General features: G+C 33.6%; 1 protein-coding gene and 2 long non-coding RNA genes across 9 annotated transcripts; 2 read left to right on the top strand and 1 right to left on the bottom strand.

Annotated features, from left to right (window-relative positions):
• On the top strand, positions 7,861–10,815 carry LOC110265872. Of its 2 annotated transcripts, XR_002352364.1 has the most exons (4): positions 7,866–8,422; positions 9,777–9,857; positions 10,024–10,114; positions 10,644–10,815. It is a non-coding gene; the product is annotated as an uncharacterized LOC110265872 (long non-coding RNA). The 2 variants fall into 2 exon arrangements; XR_002352363.1 differs by having other exon boundaries at positions 7,861–8,422; positions 9,777–10,114.
• Positions 13,571–18,575, top strand: LOC107612780 (hydroxyethylthiazole kinase-like). 6 transcript variants are annotated; one of them, XM_021109318.1, is made up of 5 exons: positions 13,571–13,954; positions 14,078–14,196; positions 14,796–14,880; positions 15,016–15,555; positions 18,062–18,575. In XM_021109318.1, exons 4-5 carry the CDS (start codon positions 15,067–15,069, stop codon positions 18,467–18,469), a joined length of 897 nt encoding a protein of 298 aa, XP_020964977.1. In that variant the 5' UTR covers positions 13,571–13,954; positions 14,078–14,196; positions 14,796–14,880; positions 15,016–15,066; the 3' UTR covers positions 18,470–18,575. The 6 variants fall into 6 exon arrangements, with proteins under 6 accessions (XP_020964977.1, XP_016170010.1, XP_016170008.1 ...); XM_016314524.2 differs by lacking the exon at positions 14,796–14,880 and adding an exon at positions 14,429–14,496; XM_016314522.2 differs by lacking the exon at positions 14,796–14,880.
• Positions 15,470–19,574, bottom strand: LOC107612783. Its single transcript, XR_002352365.1, has 3 exons — positions 19,228–19,574; positions 19,031–19,146; positions 15,470–15,599 (listed from the first exon to the last, which is right to left on the bottom strand). It is a non-coding gene; the product is annotated as an uncharacterized LOC107612783 (long non-coding RNA).

The following is a 19,981-nucleotide window of genomic DNA, read 5'->3' as shown; positions in this document are numbered from 1 at the left end:
TTTAAGTAATAGAGATTTTAGAATTTAATATTTTAAATTTTATTAATAAAAATTAATTAATCATATTATTGTATATTTTAAATTAAAATACTTAATTAAAAGCCAACTAGTAAATTGATAAGTAATAGTATTCTTAAAAGCAATTTTTAAAATTTATTTAGGTTTCAAATAAATATTCTATCCCCAAATCAAAAACCCTCACCCTAATTTCCAATTTGATTTTACCCTAAATTTCTAAATCATTTTTAAACAAACAAATCCTAACCCATTTAACCTAACCCTAACCGCCTTGCAACCTCCCCCCAAACCTCAACACTACCTTCACCTTTCCCCTTCAGCAGCACAACATACACACTCTGAAACAGAAAGAAAGAAGAAATGGAAATAAGGAAAGGGATGAGAGTAGAGGGGGATCCGAGAGAGAGGAAGAGAGCGTCGGGGGAGGAGCTGTCTGCACCGCCATCACGCGTCACCGCCGCCAAGCCTCGTCGCCGTCGCCACTGGGGCCGCCGAGCCTCGTCGTCGCCACTGGGGCCACCTAGCCGTCACCGTCACTATTGGGTCGTCATCGCCGTCAGTTCCACCGAGAGGAGAGTTCGCGCGAGAGGGAGGTGACGTAGAGAGAGAGAGCTGCGCGAGAAAGGGGAGTTCTGTCCAACCGTCGCCGCCGCTGTCGCGAGTTGGGGGTTGTGCCACCGAAGCTCTGTCGCCATCCATGGAGTCGCAGGTGTGCATCGCCATCGAGAGGAAGAGCGCCACGCTGAGGGAGAACCAACTAGAGAGAGGAAGAGGCGTCGCGTCTGCTGCGAGCCTGCCATCGTCACCCTCATCGCGACTTGTCACCGCCGCTGTGAGCCTCTTCTCCTGCCATTCAAGGAGCTGTGCTCCGTCGTCGTTTTGCCACCGTTGGAACCGCCATCTCCTTAGTAAGCTTTAGCCCTGTTATGGTTTTTTCTCATTGTCGGTCAAAATCTTGGTTACTATAAGAGTTGTTGCTGAGATTGTTTGTACCAGGGATTGTTTATCGTGAGTTGCTTCATCGTACGTCACCGTCGGAGCTATCATTCTGCTGCTGCCCCCTTGCTCTGAGCCGTTCCATTGTTGCAGCAAGTGTTGTTATTGTGGCTGCTCGATTTAGTCGCACCTCTTTAGTATAGTAAGCTATTCCTTGATTCAGTTTCGAACTTTAGTATGGTAAGTTATTTGATGGATTGCTGCTGGTTGTTGACTTGTTTATTTCATTGTTGCTGCCTTGCTGGTTGTTCTGTTGAATTACTGAAATTGCTTCTGCTTGTGCTGCTCTTCTGCTCCTCTGGTCCCTGGTCCTCTGCCTCTACTGGTCTAGTTCATTTCAGCCGTTCTTCCTCCCCGGTAGTTCTCGGCGTTGTCGTTCTCTAGTTGCTGTGCGTCGCTTGGTTGCTATTTTCTGGTTCATCTCGGCTGTTCTTCCTCTACAGGTGTTCTTTTTTCTTGTTTTAATTCGTCTTATGTTTTTCCTATAGCAGCTTTTTCATAGTGTTAGAAATAGTTAGAGCATAGCATCCATTGTTGGAAGCAAACAAAGAATTGGTGGAAGTGCACCTAGCTTAAGAAAAATCTGCGCCTCACTTACCCATACAAAAAGGAGCCAATGCCAAGTAAGGTTTTCCCTGTCTTTTTGTGAGCCTGTGTTTTATTTTTTCTCACTGTTGGTGAACTGATCATTGGAGACCTGATTTAATTGGCTATCTTTATATGCTTGACAATTGAGTAGTTGCTTCCTTATATATATGAAAGATGATAGTATAGAGTGAATATATGATACTTTGAAGGAGTGTGCTGTCATTGGCAAATCAGCAGGGGAAATTGGTGTTTCTGTTCACAATATTTGTGCCATTGGCAGCTACATACGTGGAACAAATGGGACATCTAATGGTATTGATCAAATGGGAGGCAAGAGGAAAGGTAATAGTTCATCCATGTTCTATAACTTCCATTTCTAACTGTGTTAATAATGTTACGTTTGTAGGAAGAGCATCGTGCGAGAGATCTATTTTACGCATTTTGGGTTCTTGATCTCTTTATGGAAACAAATACAACTATTGTTTTTATGAATAGAATGTTTCAATGAGGTATAGGTTTGAATTTGTATCCCCTTTGTCTGCAAAAGATAAGGACTGAATCTTATGTCTAAATTTTTAAATATTTTCTGTTGCTTATTTTGTTTGTTTACATCTAGATCTTGTGGTGGACTGGATGAGTCTATTTTACTAATTAAGAGCTGTCAACAATTCTCACATTATCCTTGTTACAACTTACACGACGAGATGTTTCAAAAGTTCAATTTTGATATGGAATGGGATGTCAAACTTATATCAAAGATTACAAATGATGAGGATATTCCAATTAAGGGTGATGCCATTGTGAAGCAGGTTATAATCTACTTATTAACATTATCATTCATTAGGATATATTTGATTTTGGAAAGAGGGAAGATGTCTGAACCTGTGCTTTTTTACTCATCTTCTCATATAATAACAATTTTTCTTTCATGATACACAGTGGAATCATCACATATGTACAATACTTATTAACATTATCATTCATTAGGATATATTTGATTTTGGAAAGAGGGAAGATGTCTGAACCTGTGCTTTTTTACTCATCTTCTCATATAATAACAATTCTTCTTTCATGATACACAGTGGAATCATCACATATGTACAACTCTTGGGATGCAAATCAATGCAGAAAAAGTTCTTCTTCAGCATAAGAAAGAGCCTAGTTGAATTTGATGAAGTATTGGAGGTATGTTATGAGGAGACATTTTAAAGACATAGTTAGTTAAGTAATTACTTTGTAGCTTGTTGTCATAATATTCTTGGTTATTCAAATTGGTGAAAGTATGTTTTGTCAAATTAGGCTTATTATTATTTTTGAATAAAAGTGAATGGAAAAAATTGTAATTAATGTTATATCTTGTTTCTAATTTTTGTTTTGATTTTTCTCATTTACAGGAGTGCAAAAATAGTGACAACATGCTACCTAAAGGATTCAAGAGTATTTTGATTTATAGAAACACTAATCTATGTTAGAACTTTTAACTTTTGGTTGAACTAGTGCAAGACATATAACTTGTAGAACTAATCAATGTACTGACTAATGTTATTTTGTTTTAAAGCAATTTTAGCTAAATGAGACATGTTTGAATTATGTATGTTTTTACATATTATATAAATGTAGACTTGCTTAGTAAAATAGTTAATATATTAATTAAAAAAATAATTTAGTAAATTATGCATGCAATTTGTATTAAAAAAATTGTTACAAAATAATTATTTTGCTTTTGTAACTAAAGAAAAAAAATGTTACAAAATCAAGTTATATTTTGTAACAAAATTTTATGATAGGAAAAAATAGATTGTCACCAAAAATACTTTGAAGATCAAAATTTGTTACCATTTTTGTAACGATTTCTGGTTTTTTGTATCAGAAAAATTTGTTACAAAATATCATTTTGAATTGTAACAGTTTCGTTTTTTGTTACAAAATTTTTTTGTAACGGGATATACTGCAATGGCCCCTTTTTTTTATTACAAAATCCTTTTGTTTCAAAATTTTGATTTTTTGTAACAATTTTTTTTGTTACAAATATTACTTTTTCTTGTAGTATGCTTCTGGTTGCTTCTGCTTCTGCCTGCTTCTGGTTTTGCTTCTGTTGTTGCTCTGATTCCATTATCCATTGTTATTGTTATTGTTGTTCTTCTGGTCGTTGTTGTTTGATTAATGTTATTCTGTTTCTGTTTTTTTGCTTCTGCTTTCTGCTTCTACCTGCTTCTATTTCTGCTTTTGTTTTTTTCTTTGCGCCAAGGAATGGCGAAAATCCCCGACGGGGCGGGTACTCGCGGGGATTTACCCGTCACGGGGCGGATATGGGGACGATTTGTACCCGCGAGGATGGGAGACGGGGTCCCGTATATTAAACGGGGTGGGGGCAGGGATAGAGGTCCCCGCCTATGGAGACCCGTTTAAACCCTGTTTATGTAAAAAGACTAGAATACCCTTAATATATATATGTCATATGAATGTATATATATATATATATATATATATATATATGAAAGAAAGAGAAAACCCTAGCTGTCACACTTGCAATTCACAATCTTCAACCTAGTCTCTGTATCTCTGAACTCTTCACCGCCCTCAAACCTCAGCCTCTCGCCCTCTCCTCTCGCCCTCTCTGAACCACACACGGTTGCACCATCACCACCACCGACCGCCATCTCTCACCCTTGCAGTCCTTCACCGCTACGGCGCTACCTCCACCCCCTCAGTCCGTCACCGCCACCTCTCACGCACTGTGGAGTGGAGGTCAATCAGGTCACGATCACGTCACGCACACCGCAGCAGGGAGTCCGTCATCTTCACCGTTATCGCGTCTTCGCCGGTTGTCACCTCTTCTCTAGTTGTCGCGCCTTCGCCGGTTGTCACCTCTTCGCCATCGAGTAACTGGGTAAGTCATAGAACTTTATTTTTTTCATGATTTGCTTTAAATATAATTTATATGATTATAATTAAGCATTTGTTATAATCTTCATGAGTTGTTGATGGTATAATGTATATGATTATTTTTCTGAGTTGTTGATTCTGGTTTCTATGATTATGAAAGTTTTATTATTTATTGTAATTTTCAAGATTTGTTATGTTATATATTTATGATGTTATTCTGAAATTTTTTTGTTTATGATTATGAAATTGTGTGTACTGTGATTTTGTTAAACATTTGTTATAATTACTGAGTTAGGTTAAGATTAATTTATATGATTATAATTAAGCATTTGTTATCATTTTCATTATCTTTGTTTGCTTTTTCTGTTATAATTACTGTGATTTTGTTAAGCATTTATTATAATTATTCTGAAATTTTATTATTTTACTTTGATTTTGAATTTTTGGTTAAGCATTTGAGTGCTATATAATTCATAATATTAAAGGAGATATTGATGTAAGTAAAATATTAAATTATATACAATATACTATTTTTCATATTATTGACTTATTATTCAGTTATTATATGATTTTAACTTTAATTTGTTTTCTTTTCGATGTAGGATTCAAGTAAATCAAGATCTACTATTACTACAGGATGAACGGAGGATTGAGAATTATGTTTTTACAATGTGGTGAACTTTGTTTGGTTGTTTATATGGTTGTTTATGGAATATTTGATAGTTTATGAATATGTTTGGATGTTTGTGTTTGTTGATTATTGCTATTTAAGTCTTTAAAGACTATGCAAATTATGTTTGTAATGACAATTGAAGATTATCTTAATTTTTTTTAATGTTTTCTAATTTTTTTTAATTTTTTTAATATTTATTTTTTTTACAAAAATCCGTGGAGACCTAGGTCCCCGGTGCATACGGGGTCCCCGTTACCCGTCGCGGGGACGGGAACGGATAATGGAGGTTGGGGGCAGGTTCCCGCTGCCATGGGAACTCGTTGCCATCCTTATCTATACCTTTGCTTCTGGTTGATTTTGGGAAAGAAGAGAGGAGGGATATTTTCGTTCGAAGGACGATTTTAAAACTAAGTTAAAACTTCAAGACCATTTTGTAGCTAAAAAAAGGCTGTAGACGAAATAAATTTTCGGCCTCTACATTAGGGACCAAAATCGTACTTAACCCTATTTTGTATTAATAAGATAATAAAATAATTTTATTTATTTTAATCTTTATATTTATTCTCTTATTTTAAAAGAGAAATTGAGATGTCGAATCTTCATGACATAGATCAAAGACATTATTGCGTTAAAGTTAGGTTGTCGGCTGAAAGCAACACACTGTATGGCTCGTGTATAATGTCAAATGAGTAAGAGCCACTGCACTGATGCTTGAGTGTAGTATTAAATGAGTAAGGGTTCTCGCATTTTTATGAAGAAATGAGGGTAAATAAACTAGTTCACAAAGTAAAAGATAAAGGTAAAAGTTGGAACAACAAAAAGACATCAGTTGGTTAGCTAAGCTTTTTAATGAAATTTTAAGGTCAAAGAAGATGTCAGATGAGTGGAGAAAAAATACTTTGGTACCTATCTACAAGAATGATATACAGAGTTGCGAAAATTATAGAGGGATCAAACTCATGAGCCATACCATGAAGTTATGAAAAAGGGTAATAGAATGGATGTTGAGACAAGAAACACAAATAACAGAGAACCAATTTGGTTTTATGCCAGGTAGATCCACCACTAAAACTACATACTTGTTAAAAAGGACGATGGAGAGGTATCGTAGTAATAAAAAGGGATCTGCATATAGTGTTTATTGATTTGAAAAAAGCGTACGATATGATGTCAAGGGAGGTCTTATGGAAGGTTTTGGAAAGAGAGAGAGAGTAAGGATCACATATATTCGTGCAATTAAAGACATGTATCATGAGACTACAACTAGTGTGAAGACTCAAGGTGGTGTGACAGAGAAATTTTCTATTGGTTTAGGATTATACCAAAGATCATCCTTAAGTCCATACTTTTTTACATTAGTCTTGGAAGTACTCACAGAGCATATCCAAGAGCCTGTGCCATGGAGCATGCTTTTTGTCGATTATATCGTCTTTATGGGAGCGTCAAGAGAATACCTAAATAAGAAGTCTGATTTATGAAGAGAAGCTCTATAAGTGTATAGTTTGCGCATAAGCCGTAGCAAGACAGAATATATGGAATATAAGTTCGACCGCCCTAATACAGAGGTAAAGATTGGAGAAAATATCTTACAAAAAGTTAAAAGTTTTTAACTTTTAAGTATCTTGGATGCATCATACAGAATAATGGAGAGATTGAACATAATGTAAATTATAGGATCCAAGCAGTTTGGTCAAAATGGCAGAGTGCGTCTAGTTTTATATCTGATAAAAAATGTCTTTAAAACTTAAAGATAAATTCTATCGCACTACTATTAGACCAGCTATACTTTATGGTACATAGTGTTGGACGGCCAAAGGGGAACACGAATATAAGTTAAGTGTGACAAAGATGAAGATGTTGAGATGAATGAGTGGTCATACACGATTGAATGGAATAAGGAATGAAGACATAAAAGAGAGAGTTGGAATAGCACCTGTTGTAGAAAAGATGGTAAAATCGCGTCTCAGGTGGTTTGAACATGTATGAAGAAGATCGACAGAACACCCATTCAAAAGGATGGGTGGATGAGATGGAAAATGGACAAGAGGTGAAAGAAAAAGACCATCCATAAAGTGGTCAAACGAGATCTACATATAAAATTTTATTATTATTAATTAATTATTTATATTTAAAAATATAAACTAAAATATTTATCCTATAACATCCCTTGAAAAGAGGATTCTTAGATAGTGGAATTCCAACGTGGCCTCCACCACATTAATTCTCACAAGTTCTTTCTAATGTGCATCCTAATATACGTTGTTCACATGGTCCATTTTCCCATAAGTATGACTCATTCTCATGCATTTTCCTTTGTCCATTTCCCTTCCCCTTCTAATGTGCTTATTTGGATGTCATTATTTTGATAAAAAAAGATCTTTTTTCAATGAAAAAATATCTTCTTTTTTTTTAGTGTGTTTGGCAAATTTCTAGTAGTAAAAGTAAAAGCACTAAAAAAAATAAAAAAAAAACATCTTTTTTGAAAAGCTGTAATTTACATCTTTTTTTAAAAGATATTTTTCTCTTAAAAAAAGATATTTTTTATGTAATAAATAAACAAAAAAGTACTTTTATATTGTTATATCCAAACATAAATGATAGATAAAAAGATCTTTTTGTATGAGATAACCAAACATAAAATTACTTTTACTTTTTTAAAATCTTTTAAAAAAAGATAACTCGAAAAAAGATCTTTTCTTAGAAGTTTGCCCAAACAAGCTCAATGTCCAGACCATTATTTATTCAATTTTTTCTTCCTCACACTCTTGCTCTCCCTTTTTTCTACTATGAAAAAGCCATTCAAATGCCTCCATTAACCATATGTGTCGGTCTTCTTCCTTTTTTTATTTTAAAGTCGGCATTTGATTGATGGATTATTGCGTTTATTTTTTTTTAAATTTTTTTTAATAGTGGTTTTATATTGTTTTAATTTGAGAGTGATATTACTATTATATTCTTCAATATGTATTTTAAGCATATTTTAAAAGTTTGATTTTTATTTCATATAACTTTTTTAGAATCTTATTTTTCCAATACATTATTGACTAAGATTCTTAATATTCCTCATTTTGAACATCAATTTTCTTTTGTTATATTTTTCTTAGGTTTTAGTATGAGATTGGGGTCTATTCTGATGTGAAGTATTTCGAGCACATGGCGCTTAATAGTAAATTTGATTATGTTGAGAAGTTACTTTCTGCATTCACAAGGGTTAATGAAAATGAGCATTCAACCTATATATACATTAATTTGAATAAACAAGTAAGTTTCCATAAGATTCTTTAGTGGTGTAACTTTGTGTATGTTCTATTATGTCGTCATTAATTATTCATTTCAATTAACTCTATATCTGATTTGATTAGTAACCATGGTGCCAACTGCCAAGACTTTAAATGTTCTCATGAAAGAACTGTAGATCATTCTAGATTATCAAGGGACAAATAAAAATTGCTTTCTTTAGTGTGCATGCAGAAAATTTTTTGATATCTCATTCATACATAAGCAAGATTCTACTTTTTAAAGAGGAAAAGAAAACAGAACGAAGAACAAATAAAACACAGAAATTGACAGTCTTTAGTTTCTTTTTCCTCACTTGAGAGGAGATGATTGAAACAGGACATGGCTGAACTTATTAATAAATAATAAATTTAACAGATCCTCCATTACCGTTCAGTTTATTAATAAGATTTGAAGAATCACAAATGGAGCCACTATTTTTTTTGTGGGTGAGTTCGTTCTGGTTTGTTTCCTTCTAGATTAATGGTATGTATCAATTGCTTCGCAACATTAGTATTTGATATTCTTCTTTCAGTGGTTATGTATTAGTTCGATAAGGTGGATCTGGCTGGTGCAAAGTTTGAATATTTATGGTTTGGAGTGAATATTTTTTTTTTTGAAAATAAAAGATCACGAAGCTTTAGCTTTAATTATTGTATATTCATGCTCTAACTACACATGCTATATTTTTTCAGCTAATTTTTGCTTTTTTTTTGTTTTCTTGAGATGATGAATTCGTCTCTTTATCTTGAAAAATTTATATGTTTGGCAAATATATGCATTTAAACCATTTTTTTAATTTTTCTTTTCAAAGCTTCTGTTCCTATATAATTAAGATAGTTCTTTCTTAGACTCTTTCATTTTGAGAACCAATTATTTTACATAATGAGAGTTTAGAGATCAACCATTTTGCATTGCGTGCATTGTGCTTTTTGTTTTCTAGAAAAATAACTAAAGTTCTCAAAAAACTTGCTTACATTACTGAAATCTGATAGGAGAGCCCTTGAGCAACTAAGTGAGTAAGAAGATTCAGTACTTCGTTGTACTTAATGTTCTATGCTCTTTTTTTTTCGTTGTACTTAATGTTCTATGCTCTTTTTTCTTTTTTATTTCTGTTGAAGTCATGTGCTTTCTCTTGCTTATTTGCTTTTCAAAGAGTTGTGTGCTTATTTGTCTATATATTATGACTTAATTTTTTCCATTTGATAGATATAATTTTACTTTATTATTATTATTATTGTTATTGCAGCTTACTACTAATATTGGTTGAGAAAGCCTAGGATGGATCTATCTTATGATTCACTTCTTTTAGTTTTATATAATGTGTTTAAAATTCCAGCAACATGGATTGAAGACCAAATGCAACAGATGAATCTGAAATTTTAACAAGGGTGTACCGTGTCTGAAGCTTGCTAATGAGGTAAACTATTGATGATTTATTATCTATTTTACAAGTATTTTATTGTTGTCATTGTAAGGTTTATGGGTCACGCTTCCAGTTTGGCTTATTACTTAAAGCCTCACTAATTGATTGGGTTTGTAGTTTATGATAATTTTCTTGGTGCAACTTGATTTTGATTTGGCAGAGAACCTCACTGATTGTATGGATGTTCACATAAAGAGGTGTGTTGCAGGAAAACCAAAAACCAATATGCAGTGCTATCATCATTACAAGATGTATGCTCTTTGATATAAATTTTGTATTGCTCATATACCATTTCTCTTTAGGATTTTGGAATGCACCTTTACTACCGTATGTTCTGACTTGCATTCTCTTTAGGGTTTTTAACCAGATAGTCAAGAATGAAATTATAGGTAAGAATGATCACTGAAGATTGTAAATTAGAAAGAATGTACCATATATGTAAATGAATGTTGCTATTTTTTATTAAATTATTAACCATGTGGCATGTATCATATGATGGTCTGTGTCTTTCAACTATTATCATGCAACCAATCATTATATGATTTAACATGTTATTTATAATGTTAATAATGCTTTGATACTATTCAAGCACATTTAGTGAGATAAGCTTAGTTATATTGTTTATTTAGCTCCATTTTCCCGACCCTTAAGTGTTTCATCCAATTGCACAATCTTTCCTCATGTATGCAATTGTTAAATTTTGGATTCTGCCAAGAATTCTCTCATTTTTTTTCTGCTTTAGTTAGTAATTTTCTTTCTTTGAATAATGGTTAATTTCAGGGGTTTGTTTGCCATTGGTAATGGATGCAAGAAGTTAAAAAATCTGATACTGACTATTATTTACTAAGTCACAAGGGTTTGGAAGCAATTGCTACCGAATGCAAGGAACTTACACATCTTGAAATCAATGAATGTCACAACATTCGGGCTTTGGGGCTAGAATTCGTTAGAAGATCTTGCCAATATGTATATAAAATAAGGAATGAATTAATCATTCAATAAATAGGCAACATAAGGAAGCATGTGACACATTTGGTCAAGTTTTTCATTGTTTGCTGTGTTTGTTTCTCTTTAGGATTTTTCTGTTTATTCTTAGTTATTGTTTGCTGTGTTTGTTTCTCTGTGTATTGCTAATATACTATTTCATTGCTTTTTGTTTCCTGTATAGCATATTGTTTTTTTAATTTGTTCTCAATCTGGTTTATGTGTTTGTTACATCACTTACATGTCTTTAGTTGCTACAAACATTAGCTATATACATGTGATTCAAGCATTCATCTATTTATTTTTTAAATTTGATCTTTTGATCTCTTTTGCTTTTTTTTGGATTTATTGCAATTTGAATAGTATTTTATATCATTGTTGGTTTTAACTTTTTTCTTTTTCTCTTTTCAGGAAGCTAATTATTTTTTTAATTTGTTCTCAATCTGGTTTATGTGTTTGTTACATGTCTTTGATTGCTACAAACATTAGCTATATACATGTGATTCAAGCATTCATCTATTTATTTTTTAAATTTGATCTTTTGATCTCTTTTGCTTTTTTTTTGGATTTATTGCAATTTGAATAGTATTTTATATCATTGTTGGTTTTAATTTTTTTTCTTTTTCTCTTTTCAGGAAGCTAATGTAACCCTTATTTTTATTTTTTTTCTATTTTCAGATTTTTTTTAATTATTATTTGATTCATTGACTAAAATATTTGAGATTGCTTAGTACTTGAATTTTCAAGCATATTTGAATAGATGTAGCTAAGTTTGAGTATAGTTTGATAATTTGGGATTAGGTATATCTTAAATTGTACTCAAAAAATAAAAAATAAGATTAATTTCGAGTAATGTATCTTTATCTTATAATAATTATTTTATTTTGTTTTACTTTTTTTATTAGCAGAATGATTGGTTTTATGCTTTGATCAATTAAAAAATCACTTGAAACCAACATCACGTTAATAAAGATTAGTCTAGAGTGAAAGGTGAAGTGGTGTGCATGATAGAAAAAATGGTATAAGAAAAAGCTAATGGAGATATATTGCTAATTGATTATTAAATATTATATAGTTCGTTATAGAAAAAATAGATGTCAAAGATGAGAATTTGAAGGTGGTGTATAAATTCATAAAAGCCAAAGAACATATAATTTTGGAGATGCGGTTCTTGAAGAACAAGAGTACAAAACAATTAACGTCAAACATATATTTTAGGATTTATGCGTTGTGGCAAAACGTGATATGGAAAATGAATGAGTTGGATGTTACGAGAATATGATTTATTAAGAAAAATGATATAATGTCAATCAAAATAGAGTGTTTAATGTTAATAATTTTAGAGACAAAATGATGAGGTATGCATGAAGGACATGAACACTAGCAGACTACAAAACTGAATCGGTTCTAAAAGTAGAGTGATATTGTTGATTTTTTTTTCTTAGTTGATTTGAATACTATACCATATTTCATAATTAAAAGACTTATTCTTCTAATATATTTTTGATATATAAATTAATCATTCTACTGTTAAAAATTTTACGGTGAAAAGATAATTTATATCACTATAGAATTTATCCTTTTTGTATTTTACAACAAAATTCAAATTATCCAAATTTTAAAACTAAATGCTTGAAACTTAAAACAAGAACAAATTGGTTGAGGACAATATAAGCTTATGTTTAAAGAGAATATAGAATTTTAGTTTTCTTTTTTTATAATAGTCTATTTACCATTATAAAATTATGTAAATTAAATTATCATAAAAAATATTTTGAATTCTAAAAATTTATTAATATTAGTTAATAGTTATTTCATTATTTAAGTTAATTAAATACTAATTCTATATCTTACCATTTTAATTAACATGTATAATATATTTAATGATTTTTCATAATTTTTATGTCATACCTAGGGGTGTACATGGGTCGGGTGAAGCCGGGTTTGATGTGACCCAGACTCGACCCGAAATATACACCGGGTCTATTTATTAGACTCGAACCCGACCCTAGACCCGATAAAACCAATACACTTTCGGGCCACAATTATACCGGGTGAAAATCGGGCCGTTAACATTACAATACGTTGATACCTTCTTGTAAGCTAGCATGTAAAAATATCCAAATTTCCAAAACTCCAACCATTATTTAACATGGTAAAATTCACTTAGAAAAATATAACAAGAACCAACCCTTTTTTAAAATTAAAGCATAACCATAATCAATACTAAAGCAAAACCACAATCAATACTAATATTGTCTAATAATACAAAATATTTAAATCAATACAAATAACACAATATTATGCATTAGTCTAAAGTCTTATGCATTCTAAACATAAAACATTAACTTATAGTCTTATAATGACTAATAACAAAAAATATTAAGGTTTACAATACTTAATTCCACATAAGAATAGTCATGATCCATCACTAATAACACAAAATATTAATTGTCTATGATGACCGGGCTACCGGGCCGACTTCAGGTGACCCGAGCTATGCCCCGGACCCGACCCGAAATAATGACCGGATCTATTTTTAAGATCCTTACCCGACCCTAAATCCGATGAAAACACACCAAATTAACTCCTAAAGTGTTCGAGACTGGATCGGACCTTCGGACCGGGCCAGACCTTCGGGCCGGACCGGGTCTGTGCACCCCTAATCATACCCCCGGGTCATGCACTAGTTAGATTTCTAAACTAAAGATATCATATAACTAAAAGGGGAAAAAAAATACTAAATTCTTTAAATACAAAGTTTTATTTCTCAATCTCAGGTCTTATCTCTGGCTAAGGAGTTGTGACTCTTTGCTCTCACCCAGTCTCTCTGCCTTGTCTCCGCCGCTGTCAGCCAGCACTCTCGCTTAGAAATCCGACGTTTCAACCTCGGTTCTCACCGTTCGGCATCGTCTCTCACCACCCTCCTCTCGGCCTTGCTTGCAGACGTGTCGCCTCTGCCTCTACGCTTCTGCCGCTAGCAGTGCGGCCGTGCCTCTGTCTCTTCGCCTCTGCTTCTCGCCGATTCACGGTGCCTTCCTCCGAGGTCGTCACTGGACTCACTGAGGCGTCCTTCTGTTGCTGTCGCTAACTCCCCGTTCCTTCTGGTAGGCTGTTGCCTGTCTTTACCTGCTGTGCCTTTTTTATCTTCCCCTACGTGATTCTGTGATTTTAGGGTTTATGTTTTGTATTTTTTGACGCTGATTTCGATGTAACTTGGCTGATTGTAGGTTTAGTTTGACTGTTATAACACTGATTTGGCTGGTACTTGACTGGTATCCCTTTTAACAGAAGTTCTGTTGTAAAGTTATTTTGGTTGGAGCTTTTGTTCTGAGATATAGTCCAAATTGTGAGTTCCTTTATACACCGACGATTTTTCCTTTTTTTTTTTTCAATAGATAATACTCTTAGAATTATCAATGGTTTGCATTACGATAACTCTCAGATGACTATATCCAACCATTAACCACAGTCCAGTATATATTACTTGATGTTCTTTAAACAAATCTTCCATTAATCATATGTGATTTTATACATATAAATCAAGATACTAATTGTTACTATCAACAATCTTATCTCAGCTGTAATCTCAGAAAAGCAGGTGTCCATCACAGTTTCAGCCACCCCCGTTTCAATGTGGACACAAAAAGTAAATTGAGATGTCAACGTACTATAGACAAATCAATTACCAAATAGTTCTTTATGCACTATCATCTGTTAGCAGAGTTAGACAATCAATGAAGTTAAAATGCTCAAATTTGAATTTAATGACTTCATGATTTTTTGTGGTTAAAATGAATGGTTTTTGTAGAAGGTTTCAATGCTCTTGTTTAAACATCAAAATAGGCAAAGTTACCTGACCAATGCTTAATATCACCCAAATCTGAGTAGTTAATTGTAATATTTTGTTAAAACTATTAATCAATTTGTATAAATGGGTTTGGACAGGTAGAAAATTAGACGGTAATGCATGCCTGAGAACTGTGCCTATGTTTCAGACAATAGCTGGACTCTAAAATGTTTTGTAGCACAAGTAACATAAACAGGGTATTTAAAATAGGGTGCTGTCATAAGAGTAATTGTGTCATAGACTCATAGGTCAAATGGTTCTCCTCTTAATTGTTCCTTATTAATAACCTCCTATCCTTCTATATCCATTTGTTGACAGACTAACTCAGGCCATATATTTTAAGAGATTGCTAACACCCCATCCTTATCCATGGAACAACAAACCCAACCCAACCCAGCCACCAACATCAACCCGAAAGCCACCAACAACCACAATCAACCATCATCATGGGCCAAAAAGGCATGGCGCCTCCTCTCTGATGTTCGAGCTCAGTCCCCACTGATCCAGTGCATCACAAACTTTGTCTCTATGGATCTCATGGCCAACACCCTCTTGTCCGCAGGTGCGTCCCCTGCCATGCTTCACTCCCTCGAGGAGCTCAATGACTTCACACCTTGCTGCCAGGCACTCTGCATCAATGTTGGCACGCTCACGCCTTCCTGGCTTCCCTCCATGAAGTCTGCTGCACAACTCTGCTCCCAACTGGACATACCGTGGGTGCTCGACCCTGTTGCCGTCTCCGCCTCTGGTTTTCGTTTGAAGGCTTGCATGGAGCTTGTGGAGTTGAAACCTGCTGTCATAAGAGGGAATGGTTCTGAGATCATTGCTCTCTCCATGGCTTTCACTCAACCCTCCAAGGTAAGAAATGGTCTATTCTTTTTCGTTCCAAGTAGAAGTGAAAACTGAAAAGGTTTCTTGGTTGTTAAGCATAATTGTCTCTCTTAATTGTTTCCTTTTTTAATAAATAATTTAGTTCAATTCAATGATGTTATGTGTAGACCACAATATCAGTCAATATCATCTACTTGCTATAATGCTATTAGAATACAAACTGACCCCATAGTCCCATTAATACAGAGTGAAAAGGGAGTACCCTATATTTGAGTAGAGGTGGTAGTGTTCATGGAGTATGTGATAATTTCCTCAAAAAGAATATCCTGATGTTAATTGTATCACTGAGGATATAAGGCAGTGAAAGTAAAGTAACCTTTATGAGAATACACTGAATTACGGGGAACCTTTTTTAATAAAGTAGGAAATAGTGCCTCTGTTTTCAGGGTATAAGAAAGGGTAAAGAAAATGATTCCACATGGTTTTATGTTTTAAATTGCTATCTGCAACCACAGTTTAAAACATGGCCAGCTGTGAATGTTCAGATGCGAGGCATAACAGTTGCCTAATTTGAAAATGCCTGTGAGGTGCACCAAAACTCTCTAAGTAACTAAGCAAAAAGTCCCTGTAACTTTGAGATAAAAGGGTGCCTCATCACAAAGGGGTTTTAATAGTGTTGATAATTAAGTATATAGTTGTCCTTTGGTAACAATATTGTAAATCATGTTTCAATTCTGTTTGTCTAATTTGATTGTTACAATGTCAGTCTTTCACTAAACCTAATTTCATATTTGTACCGCTAAAGAAAAAGGGGAAAAATTAAAGACAGTTAAATGTAGATGACTAAATATTCAGGGATTTTAACTTCTAAAATAATTCGGGATTCATTTTGTTAGGATTATAGACAAATTCACCAAAGGACTGTGATAGGAACCATGAAGAACGAATAGAAGGAAATGATATTAGTATGTATTTATCACTATCTCTCACATTGACATTAAAGAATCAGTGAAGAGGAATTTGGAACAAAACTTATGAAAAAAAGGCAACAAAGAAATGGAAATACAGGGCACTATGGAGCAGCTCTACTCTCCCAATTTCTAACCAATATTCAGCCTACCTTGCTACTCTCTCACATCCCTACAAATAACCCCGTTCTCCTCTATGATGACTGCCATGCTGGCAGCTATGGGGTTTGCATAGTGTCTGTGCATTCTGTTATGGGAAATAATGGTATGTAGATCTGAGCTCCTACATGTTTCCCCCCTTTATTTTTCTGGAAATAACTCATTAAAAACCCGTGAAGGGAGTGAGAGAAAGGTGACAATGGAGTCCTAAAAACCAAAACATAAACTAGATACAAAGTAAGGGAAACTAGCAAAATTTTAATATAATAATGTACTAAACAAAAAACTACTAATTCCCTAGCTTCTCAATGCTTTTGGAGCAATCCACCCGTTATTTAATCCATTTGTAGCACCAGCTCATGTGGCTGCCAACATCTGGAACAAGGCACAGTTTTAGCTTCAGCAAATCCTAACCTGAGTCATCTTAAAATAACAACAGTTCCAGCAATTAGCCATATTCTCTATTCAAAGTTACGAACATCTAAAATGCAAATCTCCTCCATTCCCTTTGACATAATCATCAAGAATAATGAAAATCTACACAATTCTCGTTTTGGTTGCTAATTTTCACATAGGCATCAACTCAAGATCTTTCTTGTGTTCTAATTTCTTCATAGTGTCATCCCTATTCCCGAGCTGATTTATTTTCGCATTCCCAGTGGTGATGATACATACCTTTGCTCTCTATTCTGTTGTTTTCCTAATGCGGTTTCTATCACACTCCCAAAGACATAAACATGGACCAGAGTGTTTTAAATTCTTCTGTTACCTTTAATTCTAGAAAATTGTTAATTGATGTTTGCAATTTAGCTATATTTTAAAGCATGCTGATGCATTCTGTCCTAAATTGACGATTTGGAGAATCAAGTTTAATGGCTCCTGCAAATGCAAGTACGCTGCCGTAGTTGCAACATTCTTAGCTCTTGACTCTATTATATGATATGCCACATTGTTCATGCAACCGGTGGTGTGGAAATGGTGTTGAAAAATATAATATGTGTAGCCTTTCTAGTGGTAAAAGTTGGCTTCCATGACAATTAAAATGTTCTTATATCACCGAGTTATTTGGGTTTCAATGACAATCAAGATTAGGTATCTTAGTACTCAGTCCTTCTCTTTTATCTGGGATTTGTACAGGCTATGTAACATAGACAGAGTTAATCGACATTGATGCCATATTCTGAATTTTCTTCATTTACCAAAATGTTGATGATGCCTAGTTGTTGTACATGATTAGCCTTATAACTTCAGATTTTCTTTATTTTTTCACCTTTTATTTATTTATTTGTTTATTTGCGGAAAAGGAAAGAAAATCTAGATAATGTGTCAAAAACTTAAAGTAAAAGGTCTTTATTTGTTCTCTACCCTTTTATCTGAGAAATTCTATCATTTCACTTTGTAAATAGGTCTCCATTGTCAAGGGTACAGACAGCATCCATGAGTCAGTGGATGCAGTGGAAGCTGCAAAGTTATTAGCTAAAAGCAGTGGTGCCATAGTTGCAGTATCAGGAGCCACCGACATTGTCACAGATGGAAATCAAGTCGTTGGAGCTCACAATGGGGTGCCATTGATGCAAAAGATAACAGCAACCGGGTGTTCAGTTACGGCACTTATTGCTGCCTTTGTAGCTGTTGACAAAATCCATGCTTTGGATGCAGCAGTATCAGCATTAGCGGTATTTGGTGTCACCGGTGAGCTAGGAATGAAGAATGCTAAAGGTCCTGCGTCTCTGCGAATGCATTTGATAGATGCCCTCCATGGGCTTGATGAAGCTGCTTTGGAATCTCATGTTAATATCACAAGTTTGTCTTAAAATGCGAAGATCTTTGTTGCAAATGGGTAATTATAATTTTATTTATACTCATGTAGATGTCTACCGTTGGGATTATAAAGGATGCGACATTTTTTTCCTTTTTTTATAATTTATTTTCCAATAAATAGTTCTATTATTTCAAAGATTTAATTCTTCGTAAGATTTTTATTGATGTATAGGAATTAGTTTGGTAGAACTTCTAACAGATAGCTTGTGAATTGTTTATGTAACATCCTATTACATAAAGTTTTACGTTTAACCAAAGTTACACAATTTTTCTAAAATTAATTAATCATCCCAAATCCAATTTTACGTACTATCTAGAAGGATTTTAACCTCAACAGATACATTACAACACATCAATACATATCGAGATATAACTCAATCAATCAAGGCCTCCCACCCAAAATTCATTCAACATTCTAACGATCATTCAATTTCACACATTCATGCTAAAAAACCATTAACATCAACAACATTAATTCAACAATATCTTAAGGTCAACTACCCTAGGTTTTCACATATCATTATATAGTGATTATTCGAAACCAAAACCCGTACCTTAGTGATGGTAGTTCCAACTTCTTAAACTTTTCTCTCTGATCAATCCAAGCTTCAATTAATCCAAGCTTTAATCAACACCAACCAAACCAAGCACTGAAGCAACTCTATACAATCTAATAATATACAAATTTCACATGGTTTATACTAGGATTTTCACACAAGTTAAGAAAAAATAGAAAAAAAGATTCTCTTACCTTACTCTACATGATCATGAGTTAAAATCCCGCTAAAAATTGAGCTTGAGTTTCTCCTAAAATACCAAAATCTCTAATTTCAATATCCACACTATCCAAAATGGGAAATCAGTTAAAAATAGAGGAGTGGAATAGAGTTCTTGCGATTACTCATCGCAAACGTGATATAGAAATGTAGAAGAAATTAAGAGGAACGCGTGGATACAAACGGACTGTCGATCGGAGCTCCAATTTGTGAGAAAAATGAATTTAAAAAAGAAGGTGAATAATAAAATTAGGGTTTTTTTTCTCTTCTCTTCTCATAAGCTCGAGTTCTCTCTCTCTCTCTGAAACAAATGAATGAAATTGAAGAATAAAGTCACGTATTTAGGGTCACTAAGTGACGGTCGCCCATTGACCCTACTTAGAACCAAAATTTTAAAGATAAGAATCTCAATTTATATTTTAAATATTTTTTGATTATTTTTATATTTTTATTTTTCTCTTGAAGAGACATAAGTGTGTACAGTTAATTATGACCCGATATACATTTTTCCTAAATAATTATATTTTTGCGCTTCAAATAATTTTCTGAACTCAATTTTTATTCGTAGATTTTCAAATTATAAAATTTAAATTTAGTTTTGACTAGACGATTTTTTTTTTGGTGACTAGACTAGACGATTAAACCCTCCTAACTAAATTTTAATCAATTAATTGATTGGTTAAAATGTTCGTGTCTTACAGTTTACTTGTACGTTACGTTCCTACTTCT

Source organism: Arachis ipaensis, chromosome B08 (assembly GCF_000816755.2).
Source record: "Arachis ipaensis cultivar K30076 chromosome B08, Araip1.1, whole genome shotgun sequence".
Classification (NCBI taxonomy): domain Eukaryota; kingdom Viridiplantae; phylum Streptophyta; class Magnoliopsida; order Fabales; family Fabaceae; genus Arachis; species Arachis ipaensis.
The sequence above is the reverse complement of the archived record's forward strand: the minus strand, read 5'-3'. Positions and strand labels throughout refer to the sequence as shown.